This window comes from Acipenser ruthenus, chromosome 6 (genome assembly GCF_902713425.1).
Source record: "Acipenser ruthenus chromosome 6, fAciRut3.2 maternal haplotype, whole genome shotgun sequence".
NCBI lineage: Eukaryota > Metazoa > Chordata > Actinopteri > Acipenseriformes > Acipenseridae > Acipenser > Acipenser ruthenus.
In genome coordinates this window covers 75,687,808-75,701,212 of record NC_081194.1, presented here as the reverse complement: position 1 = coordinate 75,701,212, position 13,405 = coordinate 75,687,808, and the positions used below count along the sequence as shown (strand labels likewise).

The following is a 13,405-nucleotide window of genomic DNA, read 5'->3' as shown; positions in this document are numbered from 1 at the left end:
ATAGGGTTCTTTTTTCTTCTAAATACATATCAATCATTTTGTTTAAATATTCAAACATGTGTTCCAGCATTAAAATCACAACAATAGAAAATAAAGCAGATGGTTGTTATCGATAATCTGTTGTGGGAAATGCCATTATTGACATGATAGCATTGAAATGTCAAACATTAGAATTCAAATATCTTGATTCCATTGTTCTGCAGCATGAGAGTGAATGGCTGTTATCGAGTGGAAAAAAAACCCTGAAAATGAATATAAAAGTATCTGCCGATGGCACAGCTGAGTTTAGTAATGTTACACTTTTTAGTAACCTTAACAGATTGCTTAGCATCTGCTTTCTGTAATCTTACTAGCATAACAGAATGTTGTTATTGGGGAGCAGTCTTTAGGTATTCATAAGTAAGCGTAAAAGCATTAATGTATTGACATTTGCTTTCTGGCTAATAGTCCTAACCAATTATTACTTCAGTGTGACATAGCTTCTGACTCACGAATTAGCTCAGCCCTTTTTCTCACTTAAGTTTATTATATTGATGATGAGACATGTTATTGGATTTGAGAAGCTGAAGGAATCAGTTCTTTGAGATAACTGGAGTGGTTTTGAAGCATGATTAATGCATACTGCATAGTGATGTAATTGGATGTAAATTCCCTTTTTGAGTTAGCCAGTGTATGGAAAAAACAACCTTTCCAATAGCCGCAATATATCTCTTGTGATTCAAATAACCTTGCAGCATTGTTATGTATGTGATAGGCTTGCAGCATTGTTATGTATGTGATAGGCTTGCAGCATTGTTATGTATAACTTTTGTTGATTGTGTGGGCCACTATTTTTCTGTGGGGAATGTGGGGCAACCCCCCAATATCCCCAGAACCAAATGCTAATGGTGACCCTGATTCTCACTAAAATAATCTAGACTGTCTTTATTGCTGCTTCTGTTTAGTACTAAAATCATGAGCTCAGTATCAAAGAAGTTAAATCTCAAAGTCAGCAGTCTGTTACATGTCAAAATAAAAGGATTTTGGTTAACAGGAGTAGGAATAATTCCCTCAGTAGCAATAGTTTCCCTGAATGTAATCCCCTTTCTGTCACCATCAAAGGCCACCTTGTCCCATTGCTTAACTGACCCTCAATGTTGATCATTAGTAGTCATTAGACATGAGTTCAGCTTTGTCTAGGACTTAATTACTCACACGTACCAGACTATAATGCCTGGTGGTCACCCTGATGTCAGTTTTGATTATTTCATTACTGTATTAAAATGATAATCACTTTAGTGTTGGCTGACTGAGATTTGCGAATCTCACACAAGTGATAGGACAAGGTACTGAATGATTATTTTCTTATTTAGCATGGATGTTCAGTTAATTTATTTATATTATGTATTCAATTAATTCGATTGATTGTACCATCAATGTGCATATCATTTAAATGCATCCTTTGAAATGTGTGATAACATATAGTCGTTTCAGAGATTAACAACTAATAGTGATTCATGTCTTGTTTTACTCAGAGGAGGGAGGGGTATTTAAAGCTCAGGCCAGAAGAAGGGAGATTCATGGAGCCACCGAGGTGCATGATGATACCAATATGAAGGTGGACTTGCCCATTGACGAGGTAAGCATGAATAGACTGCAATTAAACTTCATTCAATACACTGCTGCAGTACTAGAGGATGAAGACTGGGGTATTTGTTTAACAATATTATAGCAATAAAAGCCTGATTAGAGATCATTCCCCTCTGGTAGTTATCTGTGTCAGAAACAGACAAGGTCAACTACCGAGGTAATACCCAATATTCAGTGATTTATTGCAATGAGAAAGCGGTAAACTGCCTTTTTTTTTAAAACAATTAAATATTTAAATTACTACAGTGGCTCATTGAGGACATTGGAAAAATAAAAATGAAAACGTGCTGTGTCGAAATCCTAAGATCATTTCAATCATGACATAACGGTTTGAAATGTCGACACCCAGAGAATTTATCACATGATCTCGACAATGATTTGAAATGTCAAGTTCCAGAGATTATTTATTTCGTGAGCTCAACATAACACATGTCTATTTATTGTGTTTGACTGTCCTTAATGAGTCACCGTAAATGACAGATGTATTTATCTTGTAATCATTTTTTTAAAGCTAGACATTTTATGACTTCTGGTATGATTTCATGTTTTGTGTAGTCGCATTGACTGATCAGACTTTGTCACATGCATATCCACAAGGATTCCTATGTACATCATAGCTATGGTGCACTGACATTTGTGTGACATCCTCCAGTTAAAAGTGATACCACAATTGGGATTCCATGAAAGTCTATTTATTTTACCACACAGGTTGCAGCTGAAGTTGTTCACGAGGAGAGAATTTCATCACTAGATGTAGAAAGGCAGACAGATCCAAATACAGAAAAAAAACACTCGCCTGTCCAAATAGCATCTTCTGACAAGGATTCAAAACAGGAGTTACCTGGAGATGTCAAAAAGGTTGGTGTTCCAAAAATAAAACACATTTCCAAAACATACACCCATTTAGTTTCTGTTTTTAATAATTCTTATTGAAACTTTATTTAAAAAAAAAAACATTTATAATTGACCACAAAATGTACATGATAACAAAAAAAAACTTTTTGAAATAATGTTACAGCTGTTTTAAAAGATTCACACAACTACATACAGAAAAGGAAAGTTTAAAAAACAGGAAATATTTTCTTTAAGGGCTTCTAGTTTCTAAATCAAATTTGACATTTTTACATTTGTATAACCCAATTATCCAAGAAATATGTATAATATATAAAAAAAAAATAGCAATCACAGTATGGTGAGTTTTCACTGTACATTTTTGTACTGTAAATGAATATTATAGGGAATTAACACTGTATGTCGTTGGCAGATAGCAAAACCCATCAGTTTCAGGAAGTTACTCAGCTGTAGAGGCACTTGGAAACACTGAAATGTGCTTCAGACAAATAACAATCTATTAGGGGATCAAAGAAAGAAAAATCTACAAATTAAAACATGTATCATTCTCTCAATTTGTGTTTTTAAGTAAATAAACTCAATAAAGCGTGTGTATACATTTGCACAAAGCATTGTAGGTAGTTGAATATTTCAATAATATTATTCACGACCTCAGTTTTTTGCTGAGATGCAATTGAATTAAATGCATTCACCACCAGTGCCCAATGATTTTCTTATATTTAGAAACTATGTGTTTAACTTAGATATTGTAAACAGTTAGCTGTGTTGACTTCCAACTTGGAATGTATGACAGCCATCTTTGGTGGATTTGTTTGGTGACCTTGACGTCTTTCAGTTCCTCAAAGATTTTTCTTGTTTGCTCTATTGCTGATGAATATATTTCTATCAAATTAAAAGAGTAATTCAATTGGAATTTAACAACTACAACAAAACACAAGGCAAGCTTAATTCCTGTTGATGTTGGATACATTTTGGAGAGGATCCAATCTATGTGACTTCTTTCCTATTTAGACATTATTAATTGATGGAGGGACTTTTGACACTGCTGATACGCTAAATGAGTTTTAAGTTGGTTATCTTTCCTTTAAATTACATAGGAATACTTGTATTGTGAATACAATTTTAAGTTGGCATTTAGCTGAATTGGTTTTTTTATTGCACTATGGTGAAAGTGTTGCAGCATATTTAGCAGTTGCAAAGTTTGTGCTCTGCAAAATGTTTGGAGTAATGAGGTCTGATCTTGTTACACGTGTTTTGCGATCTGTTTTTTTTTTAAATTTAGTGTTGGGAACCAATACTAGACAAGAAAATGTGTTTGTTCTGAGATACAGGATAATCATAAACTCCACGTTTAATCTGTTTATCACAGCCTTTTGTTTTAATTTACTCAGACAGCTGAGCATTTCTTATTAATGAATATTGTTGGCTATGTCAATACAACTAGGCATGTTTGATCAATGGTCTTCCTCTTTTACAGACATTTTGTGATAAAAATCAAATACCCATTGATTTTTCTATTCTTTGCCAGCACAGTGTCTTGCATTCATCTTGCTTTATTTTCTGGATACTATTCCCCATCTAAGGTTTTGCAATAATTTCCTCACACTCAATGTCAACTTTAATCAACCTCAGACACCATGACAGACTTAGCTTTGACTGCAACTAAGATTCACTGGGGATTTTAGGGTCACTGTATTGCACTGTCTAGATTGTTGTTCATTATACACTCGTTCATCAGAACCGTCAAATATTCTGCAATTCTATGCTACATTGAACACTATAGAGCACACTAATTAGCATTGCTTTTTAAACAAACTGTTAAAGACAAGTAAAAATCAGGCACATGTTGAAATATAACTAACACCCAATGTTCTAAACCTCACCTTCATTTCTTTCATGGTGTACGGACTGATATTTTCTTTCAGTTTCATTGTATTCCCTTTGTTTTATTGGTTTGTAAATAGCGTATGTTTGGTCAGTCCCTGACAAAAGTAGCTCTCTCCTTGGGTTTTACTCTGCATTATTGCTTAAATCACTTAATCACACACAAGAAATACTGTAATTCTGCTGGTAGTGATTCTAGTGTTGCTATTCAATAAAATTAAATGCATCATATAAAATCTGTATTATTGGTCACCTGAACTGCTCGTACCAGCCAGTAAATCCAAAAAGTGTTCAGTCATTTTGATGACCGTTTTAATCCAGGTTTTTACTGTATACCATCCGTAAGTAAGTGAAGTGACCTAGAAACGCATAGTTCATATCCTTTATGAAGTTCTGGCTTGGTATGCTGTAACATGTTGTAAACACATAACCTTTATTGTAACATGTTGTAACATATTGGTTAATAAAACGAGTGCTATGGTCATTTTGATGTGAAGTGTGTGTTTATTATCTCAGCCTAGTATAAAACGATTACTCTGGCAGGCTGGAAGTGTTTCGAAGAGGGTATGGAAAATCCATCTGGGTTAGAAAAAATCTATTGGGACCAAAGTTTGCCTCTCAGTCCCATAGCAGTCTTGCTGGAAAGTAAATTGGCATGGTGCACTGTCTTCCAATTGAAACCTGTCATCCAATGTTGTCAAGCATCACTGAAAGAATGCATCTTTCAGTGAAGAACTAACTTTTGTGAAGACTTAAGGTGTAGAGAAACTGTTCATGTAACAAAAGGGATACGCTTCATCCCTTTTTGTCCAAAAAAAAAGCTTCACACTGGATTTTATTTAAGTAGATTTTCCGTGTTTTGGAAAACAGGATGATTTCATTTCTGTTTTTTACATGTATTTTCTATTTTTAAATGTGATCCCTATAAAACAGAATAATTGCAATTCTAAGCCCTATTCACAAAGCTTGAACTCGTGAGTAATTTCAAAGTCTGTTTTTATGAATATGTTTAAAATGCATCAACCTCTTTGAAGATCCAGGGATATCATAATATCCTAATTGATTACCTTTATTTGGATACCAAGTACGTCCTTGTCCCTTGTCAGGGAAATGGGATTAATCCTTCAATGTGTACATGGTACATTTTTGGAGTGCAGTTGCAACCCATTCCACCTTATGAGGGTTGCAAAAAGTGAGTGAGCTATATTTTTGACATACCACAATAACTGCTCCTTCTTCTAGCAGAATAGATTGTTGAGGCTTGCGGGAGAGAAGGGGAGCCTGTCGCCTGGTAGCGTCACAGCCCAGATGATATTTGCAGGGAGAGAAACGCATACGCAGAAAGCTACAAGTTAAATGCGCTAATGCACTCTCTATTTACACAAATACCATGGACAAAACCACTAAACAAAACACATTAACAAAATAAATGGCACAAGGGCCAAAACAAAAGGGTCTACAAAAACTCACCAACACAGCACAGTAACACCAACACGGTCCACCACCTCTATTTGAGCACCCTATTTTATCATTTATTCAATTGTCAGCTCCAGCCACATTCCCACGTATTTTGACAGGTAGAAATTTAACCCTCTCCCTGCCAACTTAATATTCCCCACACAACACACTCAATTCGGCAGGGCTTTCACCCTGCCACACAGCCCTACAGATATATATATTTTTAAGCCAATAGTTATTTTCATAAAACTACCTGTATATACATTGTACTCTTTACAGCATCCTGCTTATTACATGCTTGAAAAAATATGATTTTATAACATTTTCCCTTATCAGGGAGTTGCAAAAAAGGCATGTCTTTCATATATTGTACTGTATAGGCTACCACGCACGTCTTCTGCTCACCTGCAGAACAGAGTGCTGAGATTTTCAGTGGAGGTGGAATAGACGTGCAAAAGGCATATTCGTTCTAATATTATTGATTTATCTTTGGAGATTAGTTTTTTTAGCCCTATGTTTCCAACATGTTAGCCCTATGCTCTTAGAATGAGCGTCTATGTGTGTAAAATACATCTGTTTCCAGCACTGTATTTGATAACTGGATTCTTTACAATACCTTGCTTATTATCCCCTGGTGAAAGCTGTTTTTTATCATGCAGGGTCAGTTTTTACTTTCACTCATGAAATGTTGAAATAGTAATTTCTGGAGTAAAATTCAAGTTTTCACTCCAGAATTTTTATTTGACATCCTGTGTGTTTAAATCAAATATGCTTTGGGTTCTTTTCAATTGATATATAAACGGTGACAGATCTAAGAACCGCCAGTAGTTACATATTTTTAAAGACAGACTCACAGACACTATTAGATGTTTACTGTTCATAATCTTGATCTGTAGTATTTAGATCTTCCATGTGTTGATCAATTGAATAGAGCACTTTAAAAAATTTTGTGACATACTTCGATTTCTATATAAGAGATTTCCTGTATATTTCAGGAAACAAAAGAGCAAGAGAAGTTCTCAAAGATGTTTGGATTACGATTTCGGAAGTCTCACTTTTTCAAGGGTAGGTTTATTGAAGCATGACAGTATCACAGATTTTCAGCAGTCATTGCATTCTGAAATATAATCCAGTCCAAGCTTGTTGGTCAAAATTCCTTACTGCCTTCAGAAACGTGTGAACTGGTTGAATAAACGGTGGTTTGATCAAGGTTGTAGGAATTTCAATTTTCTTTTAGAAACTTGGAAAGTTAAAATACACTATTTGTTTATTCTGGCATCTGTGCAGCACATCTCTTCTGGCAGTGCTTGGTATGTATTTAATAATTCATCAACTTTGTTAAACATTTGATGAACTTTAACATTACAGATTTCAAACCCCTGTATCAGATCGTGGAGTCCCTTGCCGCATTTGGGCAATGAGGCTGAGCTTTTAAACTTTAAACTTTGTAACTCCTTCAACACTTGAACACTTTTTTAGTAAGATTTCCAGTTCATCCTCCACAAAACCTGGATGAAGAGTAATGTACTGGGCATGATATTCATCTGCAGAATACCGTCTGCCCCATTGTGTTTTTTTTTTTTTAATGGGGGCAACATGATTGATTGGTACTAGCTTTGTCAGCCTCTGGGAAAGTATTTTTTCAGATGGGGTGGATATAAAACACAGACTGGTTCTAGATACGTGGCACCTTTATTTTTATTGGACTTTAGTTTATAGAAAGGGGTAGGGGTAGTTGTATTGGAAAACAAAAGCGTAAGCAGAGGTCAAGATTAGGAACCAAGAAGCTAGTAGTCTGCACTAGTAGACTACGCTTTATCTTTAAAACACATCTATTGTACAATGGACATAATTGTCCTTAATTATTAGGGCTACTTAGTAATTATTCTTTAGATACACTGGAGTTTGTTTGATATTCTGTCAATATTTGGACATCTAATGCAGGGGAGTTTTTTCTTGCAAATTCTGTCATGAACTTTTAAAGGCCCTGCTTATAAGTTGTATTCATTTAATTAATTAATTCACCAAACAGTATTTACGAAGCAAACCAAAGTATGCTTAGCGATTGTCGGTACCCTGTTTGTGGAATTCTCGAAGACACTTGATGGTCAAATTTAATCAATAGACACCTAACAGCAGTATGTTTAATGTGTGAATGCATTTACTATTTCAGAATGCCGTTGCTGTCATGCCTGATACGAGTATGGACAAACATAGCGATTTCATTAGAGAGTAGTTTTTCTAGCCCTAGCTGTATTTCTTTTTTAACAGTGTAGCTGAAGAAAAACATTAGACACTTACAGATTGAAATCTGCCTCAACTGTTCCCTGTAGTATAAAGAAATGTCTCGGTGGCATAAAAATATTAAACTGCAGTACCTCTAATATGATGAGAGGCCTCCAGCTGAATGTGACCAACCACATACATTTTTTTTTGTCAGGTATCCTTACAAGAAGGACAGTGGAAGATACTGTCTGATCAGCAACACTGGGCACTATGCTTGCTTCTTTATCTTGGTTACAGATATTCAGAAAGAAATCTTGCTACTTAATTGCTTCAAAATTAAACTGAGTCTATTAAAGCCCAGTGTCCCATTCAACACCTCCCTACGTGCTTGTTCTATGACTGGGGGGCATTAGTGGGTTAATATTGATTTAATCAGTATTGGTGGGAAATTAAGATACATGAATGGGAAATAGAGTATTACTTACATACAGTAAAATATATGACTTAGGTTTTACATACGACTGCAATATTTTAAGGTTTCTTGGAAAACTCCACAGTGAACAATTATTTGGTAACAAATGCATACCTTACTGCCTGCAGTTGACATGTGGGAACCCTAGTGACTAAAGTATGTTACAGACAATGTTATATAATGTATACTCATAACATAAATTATTAGGGATATATTAATAGTAAAATAAAACAATTATAGTTATCAAATGGAATGCAGCCTCTTTAATAAAGATGTATTAATTAGTGCCAGTTGAATCAGGGATTGCTGTGAGTAAAGGCATTTGGAAAATTGGAAACTTTTGGAGGAATGTACAGTACACCCTCGCTATAACGCCCTTCATTATAACGAACCTTCGGCTATAACGAAACTGGCCGCTGGACCCCAAATAATAAAAAAAAAGACAATAAAAGATAATATTATAACGTATGGGAGGTGTGTGAATTGTAGTAACACTGTGTATCACCTATGGGCGACAGGCACGGAACACAGGAGCTGCTGGTGATTGGCTGTGGAGTGGGATGAGGCGGGACTAACTGGAGCTAGAAACCAGTGATAGTGGGAGTGTTTGTTGTTGTTGTGAAACAGAGACAGAATTAAAGAAGGAAAAAAAACAATGAAAAAAATAAAAAACTGCAGGGTCTGATCAACTTTTCATGTCAAACGTTTCATGTTGGGTTGATTTGGAATAAAAGATCATTTTGGGATTCTTGCATGTTATATTAAGATTTGGTACACTTTGAAACTTCATGCCAGATTGATTTTGAATAAAAGGTCTGGTGCTGCATTAAGCCAGAGATCAGTTTTTTTGCAGCACGCTTTAGGTAACTGATTAACAGGGTCCACCTGAAACTAACTTATCCTCCAAAAAGTTTGCTACAGAATCGTTTCCTATTAAAGAGAAAAAAGGATCTGCACACCGAAGTAGACGAGGTGCAAGTTCACAAGGCTGTATAGAGAAAGAGAGAACGGCACACTCAACTGCCCCCCAAAATGCAATGTGTACTTGTTATGTTACAATGAATGAATAGCGTATTTTTCTGTTGATCAAGTACAATTTAATGCCATGCCAAATGCATGCATGGTAAATGATTGTCTCTTATCTTTCAGACAAAACCAAAAAGCAAGAAGGATTCTGAAGCAGAAAATCACATTACTCCAGAAGTGGGTCTCGTTTCTGGGTGTGTCAGGGCTTGCTTATGTATCCCATAAAAACAAATCATTCAAAACTACACAGCCCCTCCCTATTCTTTTTTACAGTAATCATTCTAAAAATGTCATCGCCATTTAAGTCATAAAATTGATTGATGTTGCAAATGAATGGCTGAGATCAAATTCTGCGGAAGCAGCAGATATATTACATTTTGTTTTATTAAAATCCAGGACACAACACTTTTCAGCAAGTTCACAACACTCTTCACGTATAACTAGAGATTTCATTGAGTGTAATTGTGGACAATCTTCTCCCTCCCTTGTATAAAAACTTAAGCTTCAGTCGTAAATATATTAATATTTCATAGCAATTTATTTCAGTTTCTGTGATATACAGACGTGCTCAAATGTGTTGGTACCCTTACAGCTCATTGAAATAATGCTTCATTCCTCCTGAAAAGTGATGAAATTAAAAGCTATTTTATCATGTATACTTGCATGCCTTTGGTATGTCATAGAATAAAGCAAAGAAGCTGTGAAAAGAGATGAATTATTGCTTATTCTACAAAGATATTCTAAAATGGCCTGGACACATTTGTTGGTACCCCTTAGAAAAGATAATAAATAACTGGATTATAGTGATATTTTAAACTAATTAGTTTCTTTAATTAGTATCACACATCTTGTAATCAGTCATTCAGCCTATTTAAATGGAGAAAAGTAGTCACTGTGCTGTTTTGTATCATTGTGTGCACCACATTGAACATGGACCAGAGAAAGCAAAGGAGAGAGTTGTCTGAGGAGATCAGAAAGAAAATAATAGACAAGCATGGTAAAGGTAAAGGCTACAAGACCATCTCCAAGCAGCTTGATGTTCCTGTGACAGCAGTTGCAAATATTATTAAGAAGTTTAAGGTCCATGGAACTGAAGCCAACCTCCCTGGGCGCGGCCGCAAGAGGAAAATCGACCCCAGATTGAACAGAAGGATAGTGCGAATGGTAGAAAAAGAACCAAGGATAACTGCCAAAGAGATACAAGCTGAACTCCAAGGTGAAGGTACGTCAGTTTCTGATCGCACCATCCGTCGCTTTTTGAGTGAAAGTGGGCTCCATGGAAGAAGACCCAGGAGGACTCCACTTTTGAAAGAAAAACATAAAAAAGCCAGACTGGAATTTGCTAAAATGCATATTGACAAGCCACAATCCTTCTGGGAGAATGTCCTTTGGACAGATGAGTCAAAACTGGAGCTTTTTGGCAAGTCACATCAGCTCTATGTTCACAGACGAAAAAATGAAGCTTTCAAAGAAAAGAACACCATACCTACAGTGAAACATGGAGGAGGCTCGGTTATGTTTTGGGGCTGCTTTGCTGCGCCTGGCACAGGGTGCCTTGAATCTGTGCAGGGCACAATGAAATCTCAAGACTATCAAGGCATTCTGGTGCGAAACGTACTGCCCAGTGTCAGAAAGCTCTGTCTCAGTCGCAGGTCATGGGTCCTCCAACAGGATAATGACCCAAAACACACAGCTAAAAGCACCCAAGAATAGATACGAACAAAACATTAGACTATTCTGAAGTGGCCTTCTATGAGTCCTGATCTGAATCCTATCGAACATCTATGGAAAGAGCTGGAACTATCAGACCTGAGACAGCTGGAGCAGTTTGCTCAGGAAGAGTGGGCCAAACTACCTGTTAACAGGTGCAGAAGTCTCATTGAGAGCTACAGAAAATGTTTGATTGCAGTGATTGCTTCTAAAGGTTGTGCAACAAAATATTAGGTTAGCGGTCCCATCATTTTTGTCCATGCCATTTTCATTTGTTTTATTATTTACAATATTATGTTGAATACAAAATCAAAAGCAAAGTCTGATTTCTATTAAATATGGAATAAACAATGGTGGATGCCAATTACTTTTGTCAGTTTCAAGTTATTTCAGAGAAAATTGTGCATTCTTCGTTTTTTGTGGAGGGGTAACAACAAATTTGAGCACATCTGTAAATCACTCACTCAGAACTCAGATACACAAAATAGGATCACCACGAATACTAACCAAATGGCGCACAGGGAATGTAGCAATATTCTTTTTTACTTATGTTTCTGATTGGCTTACTAAAAATACGACACATTTTCTGGTTTTTCTGGTTGAGTATTGCATCTGAGAGTTGTAAAACAAATTATTTGTAAATAGAAAGATCTCGTGATCGTTTTGTGTGTTTTTATTATTTAATTAAAATTTTTTTTAAAAATGGACTGCTGTACTATACATTGGAGTATAAAAACATGTATATGGATTAACTGTGCCCAACCTTAGTGTATTTCAATTTGAAGCCATTTCACGTTGCATGGTGATCAACCTATTTTCTTATAAATTGCAAGTTTTTTTAAGCATTCGTTCATAAGATGCTGTCACAATTTTCTGCTTTCTTTTTTAATAGATTTTAAACCGAGCTCCTGAACCTTCAGCTGAAAGGACAAAAGCAGACGGACAGCTACAGTAGCTAATTCTAAGACCCCCTGTATACAATAAAAGTGTTTTAAATAAAAATGTCCACATCTTGACAGTGGTTTTATATTGGCAGCATTTTTTCCCCAAAATGTATTATATAATGATATATTCTTTTTAGTATTGCATACACTCTGCCTGACACTTTGGCTGGTAAGTATGCTAATTGCAGGATTTAATTTATTTAATAACAGAAATTCAGAGCGAGTTTCACTGTATGGTTCATTCTTTTTTTGTAATTTTCTGATAAATTGTTTCAGGGTTTCTGCCTATACAGCTGGCAAACTGTGAAATATAATTGCACTTGTGAGAAAATGACTGTCCCATGAGATGAATTTGTTTGCTGATTAAACTGGGTAGATTAAAGTAATAACACAATGGTATCCATATGGGCTGCAATACTTGCTCTATACAGGGCTTTATGTGTCTATCTTCATAACAAAAATATGCACCTTTTCTATACATACAACACAAGTAGCTAAAAGAATACAGACAACAACTGAAATGAGTTGGACAAAATTGGAAATATGTAACACACACTTTAATGTAAATGGAAAGCCCCTAACATGAGAGATACAGCTTCTCTCTGTGGGAAAACCAGGACACTCCAGCATTCTGTAATGCAGCTCAGAGCTCCAACCACTAAACTACCACTCACTAGTAAGCAAGAGAAACCCTTATCCCACCCCTCTAAATACATTTAAAAAAATGTAGTCACATTTACAAAATGTAGTTTATAAAATAATCCAAAAAGGAAATGTTGTATCTATGTCTAAAGTGAATGCAAATTATCCCCATGTCTTATAAACCTATTAACATGCATTATTACTTATTTCTTAGCAGACGCCCTTATCCAGGATGACTTACAATTGTTACAAGATATCACATTATTTTTACAATTGTTACAAGATATCACATTATTTTTACAGACAATTACCCATTTATACAGTTGGGTTTTTACTGGAGCAATCTAGGTAAAGTACCTTGCTCAAGGGTACAGCAGCAGTGTACCCCACCTGGGATTGAACCCACGACCCTCCGGTCAAGAATCCAGAGCCCTAACCACTACTCCACACTGCTGTCCATTATGGATAAAATTCACCCAATGTACCCCATTAAAACATTGAATGACCTTAGCAAATGCAACCTGATGATAGGGCAGAAAGGTTAGGCACACACTTTGGTGCA

General features: G+C 35.8%; 1 protein-coding gene across 4 annotated transcripts in view; it reads left to right on the top strand.

Annotated features, from left to right (window-relative positions):
- Positions 1–12,578, top strand: part of LOC117410951 (doublecortin domain-containing protein 2C) — a 29,978-nt gene extending 17,400 nt beyond the window's left edge. Inside the window, exons 8-12 of one of the 4 annotated variants that reach the window (XM_059025814.1) lie at positions 1,515–1,618; positions 2,338–2,487; positions 6,819–6,888; positions 9,671–9,741; positions 12,150–12,229. In XM_059025814.1, coding sequence (XP_058881797.1) covers positions 1,515–1,618; positions 2,338–2,487; positions 6,819–6,888; positions 9,671–9,699 — 353 coding nt within the window. In that variant the 3' untranslated portion in view covers positions 9,700–9,741; positions 12,150–12,229. Of the gene's footprint in view, positions 1–1,514; positions 1,619–2,337; positions 2,488–6,818; positions 6,889–9,670; positions 9,742–12,149 lie in introns of all 4 variants that reach the window. The other 3 variants (XM_034921773.2, XM_059025813.1, XM_059025815.1) reach the window with 3 other exon arrangements.
- Positions 12,579–13,405: the final 827 nt, after the last annotated feature.